The 4,253-nt window shown below is 45.5% G+C and overlaps 1 protein-coding gene across 1 annotated transcript; it reads left to right on the top strand.

Moving 5' to 3' along the window:
* Positions 1 to 1,603: 1,603 nt before the first annotated feature.
* On the top strand, positions 1,604 to 3,207 carry LOC107485176 (uncharacterized). The gene is made up of 2 exons (XM_016105693.1): positions 1,604 to 1,849; positions 1,942 to 3,207. The coding sequence occupies exons 1-2, from the start codon at positions 1,604 to 1,606 to the stop codon at positions 3,205 to 3,207; spliced, it is 1,512 nt and encodes a 503-aa protein (XP_015961179.1).
* Positions 3,208 to 4,253: the final 1,046 nt, after the last annotated feature.

The following is a 4,253-nucleotide window of genomic DNA, read 5'->3' as shown; positions in this document are numbered from 1 at the left end:
CATATAATTTTTTTTGAGAATGGATCTTCACTACCTAAAGGATCGGAGTTGTAGTTCTCCCACCCATAATGGAAGGTGATTATTTCCTTTATTTAGGAATTATTAAAATTTCATATTTTAAAATAGTGGATGAATTTGTAGATACAATTAAGATTATGCATACAAGTTACAGGTCGAGCAAATTGCCAAAATGGATCTAAATTCTCAAATCTTTGTCAATTAGATATTGTTCATTTTAGGCATTGCTTTGAACCGTGGGTTAGTGTATAAGCAGCCTCCTTAATTCAATTTTCGTACAAGTTTCAAGTGAGTCAAACACGGGACACTAGATTCAAGGGAGATATGTAGAAATCTTAATCATTAAGATGTAGGCTTAATTATCTATATTTAATAGATATTTACTTCACATGAATAATAGATTGAACTAACTAAGATAAACATATAGCAATGCAATTTGTGCGTTAAATAAAGTAGAGACTAGTATATACCAAAATATAAGGGCAAATGACCAAATTAAAATAAAGAAGAGATTTGTAGATTACAACAATAGAGATATTGATATCTGAATGTCTTGATTTGTTTTTTATGTAAACCGTGGAAGTCAATCACGGTTTCTAGATACACATAAACCGTGGCTGGTAGGGAGGTATTACATGTTGGAAATGCACAACGTAAACCGTGGTAGGCAGCCACGGTTTACTCTTTATTAGTGAAACTGAGAAACCGCTGGAGGTAGCCACGGTTTATGAAGAAGGAAAAGCATAAAACGTGGCTGGCAACCACGGTTTATGAAGGCCACCCAATGGGCAAAAAACCCTGTAACCTAGAACGGTTTATGTATAATGAAAATCTATATATATTCGAGTGAGAATGTAGCTGCTGAGGAGATCATTATCACAATGTCAAGTGAGGAAGAGTGTATTCTTGTCTTAGTGCATTGCTCTGGAAAAATTAAAAAAAAAGCAAAAAATATGGTGTGAAGTTCACTGATAGAGAACCGTTGAGTGTATTTGTTACTTCGGCAAACAGTTTGTCAGATTTGAAGAGCAGCATCTTGCAGAAGCTTGGGGTTTTTGGGAGCAAGTTTGTGAAGAAGATCTTCTACAAGATTCCCATCGCTGTAGTTTCCAGCGGTGTGATTTATGACACATTCGTGTTAGCGGCTGACGAAGATATTAGGGTTCTGTTTCATTGCGTAAGGAGTTTTCCTGAGGTCAGAATACACGAGTTGTATGCGAAGTTGGAGGTAACTCTGGATAGTTCTGGGGCATCGGCTCCTGTTCATAGCTCGACTGCCACAGGCGGTGCGTCTTGCTCGGTGCCAGCGATCCGGCCATCTGTTCCGCAGGTTGCCTCACCTTCCTTTGCGGCTGATCTGGTACCAACGGTGGCAGGTCGTGCCACAGATGATGAACTTCAAGGATTCGGGGAACCTGATCAAGTAGAGAATGCAATGCGGGACGATGACTCTGACCAGGAGCCTGTAAATATCTTTGGGGACAGCGATGATGACACCGGTGCTAATCCACATGCACAATAAGGTCCTTCAAGTTCCGGCACACAGCATTACCCTCCACACTTCTCGACGCTAAACTTGGAGGCTATGGGTGAACACCCGGCGGGAATTGCTACAGTTGGTGGATCATCAACCGAATTTCAGATTGGGCAATCCTTCCAGAGTAAAGATGAAGCTGTTCTTAGTGTGAAGGACTATAGCATCCGTCGAGGTGTTGAGTACCGAGTGTTGGAATCGGACCATTTGAAGTATCATGGAAAGTGCAAGGATTTCGGCAAAAGTTGTAGTTGGCTGATTCGGATTTCGCTCCGTGCACGAAAAGGCACCTGGGAGGTAAGGAGGTACAACGGTCCCCACACTTGCTTAGCCACATCTATTTCCAGTGATCACCGTCAGCTTGATTACCACGTTATCTGTTGGACCAGATTGATGAGTCAACAGTGTACTTTCATCGTCTGTTCTGGACATTTCCACCTTGCGTTGAGGCCTTCCAACATTCCAAGCCGCTTGTGAGTATTGATGGTACCCACTTGTACGGCAAATATGGAGGCACCTTACTGTTGGCGATTGCACAGGATGGGAACTCAAACATCCTCCCGATAGCATTCGCCCTTGTGGAGGGAGAAAATGCCGAGTCATGGGCTTTTTTCTTGTCCAACTTAAGAACGCATGTGACTCCACAGGAGGGTATCCTTGTTATCTCAGACAGGCATAACGGTATCAAGTCTGCACTTGAGGATCCTGTGAATGGTTGGCTGCCCCCACGTGCTTATCGGGCGTACTGTATCCGTCATGTGGCAGCAAATTTCAGCCTTTCTTTTAAAGGTAAAGATGCGAGAAGAATGCTGGTTAATGCTGCGTACGCAAAAACTGAGGCGGAGTTCTATTACTGGTTCGACATCATGCGTACAGAGAATCCGGCCATGTGTGACTGGGCGAACCGGATGGAGTATGAGAAGTGGACGCAACACCAGGATAGCAGTAGACGGTTCGGGCACATGACGACAAACATCAGTGAATGTGTTAACTCCGTCTTAAAGGGAACTCGCAACCTCCCGGTCACGTCGTTGGTAAAGTCCACATACGGAAGGCTTGCTGAGCTATTCGTTCTCCAGGGGCAAACAGCAGAGGCGCAAGTTGGATCTGGACAAGAATTTTGTCAGGCATTGGTCAAGGGTATTGAAAGGAACATAAGAGAGTCAAGGTGCTTCACCGTCACCTTGTACGACAGGCACCAGTCGGAGTACACGGTTGCTGAGATGACACCGACTGGAAACTTCTCGTTAGGTAGCTATAGAGTCTCGCTGAAGGATCACACATGTGATTGTGGGTACTTTCAGGCACTCCATTATCCATGTTGTCACGCGATTGCTTGTTGCACCCACTCGCGGCTTAATTGGGCAGCATATGTGCATGAGGTGTATCGTATGAGTGAGGTGTTCAAAGTTTACAGTCACGGGTTTGTTCCGCCCATCCCAGAAGGCCTATGGCCACCATATGCCGGGCCAACTATCATCCCTGATCCTAACATGAGGCGAGCGAGGGAAGGTCGTCCGAAGGCAACTAGGATCCGCGGTGCCATGGATCGATCTGCTGAGAACCAGCCCAAGCGCTGTGGCCTCTGTCGACAGCCAGGTCATATGCGGAGGAACTGTGGCCAGCGAAGAGATATTGCTGGCAGGGATAATTAGGATGTATTATTTAGCTTGTTGTTGGGTTATTAATGTAAGTTAAATTTCTGTCTTATAACTAGCATTGATGTTATTCATATGTTTCTGTATCGTCATGTAAGAATATTTGTTTGTTGAGTTGGTAAATTAAGATAGCTTAATTTAGTGTTAATGTCATTGTATTGTTTACACAAACATACTCGAAACGACTACATCATTAATCATACTTAATAGTGAGATACATCGCATTCAGATACAACACCGGAAAGCATAATAAATGTTTAAACATTAATCCAAGTACATAATGAAAGAAAGTACATAGACAAATGGAAAATACATAGCTAACTAATCAGAGTCCTCGATCGTGTCACTATCGTCATCGTGCAACTGACCAATAAGGTGACCTCTAGTGCCACATAAAGGAGCACGACGAACCCTCCTCGGTCTCTGATCCACCTGTGGCACCGGTGCCTGAGGAGGAACTACGCTGAAAGCCGAAGCTGGGGTACCTCCCAACGCGAACCATGGGTCCGATGGTGAAGCCGCAGGCTCGTTCAGGTCAACCGGCAAACCTGGCTGTACATCCTGAACATGTGGCTGGTGCTCGGCAAACTGTGAATGTACCTCATCCATCTGTGGCCTATAATGAGTGCCATCATCCTCCCCCAAGATGTCTGCTATATCTCTGAAGAACTCTGACTAACTCACAGGATCATCAATTTCCATACCGACGGCCGCGGTAGTAAAGTCGGCGAACGCCTGCGGGTCAACACTCTCGAACATCTGAGAAGAACCCCCCACCTCGTACGTAGCCTGATCCATCCCTGTGGCCACACCACCAATGTCCTCACCAACAGCATGCTGACCACTGTGATACTCTCCGGATGGTCCTCTACCACGGGCCCGTCCACCACCATCCCGCTGACCATGTCGTCTGGCCCTACGTCTCGGAACACGATGATCAATATCACCTCCATGATCACCAACAGCCTGCTCCTCCTCTAAATGGTCGGCCAGCCATCGCCACTCTCGATCCGTAGTACGTGTGCCGATACGCCTACGCCGGT

The sequence above is a fragment of the Arachis duranensis genome, chromosome 4 (genome assembly GCF_000817695.3).
Source record: "Arachis duranensis cultivar V14167 chromosome 4, aradu.V14167.gnm2.J7QH, whole genome shotgun sequence".
NCBI classification, from domain to species: Eukaryota; Viridiplantae; Streptophyta; class Magnoliopsida; order Fabales; family Fabaceae; genus Arachis; species Arachis duranensis.
This window is presented reverse-complemented; position numbering and strand designations above follow the sequence as displayed.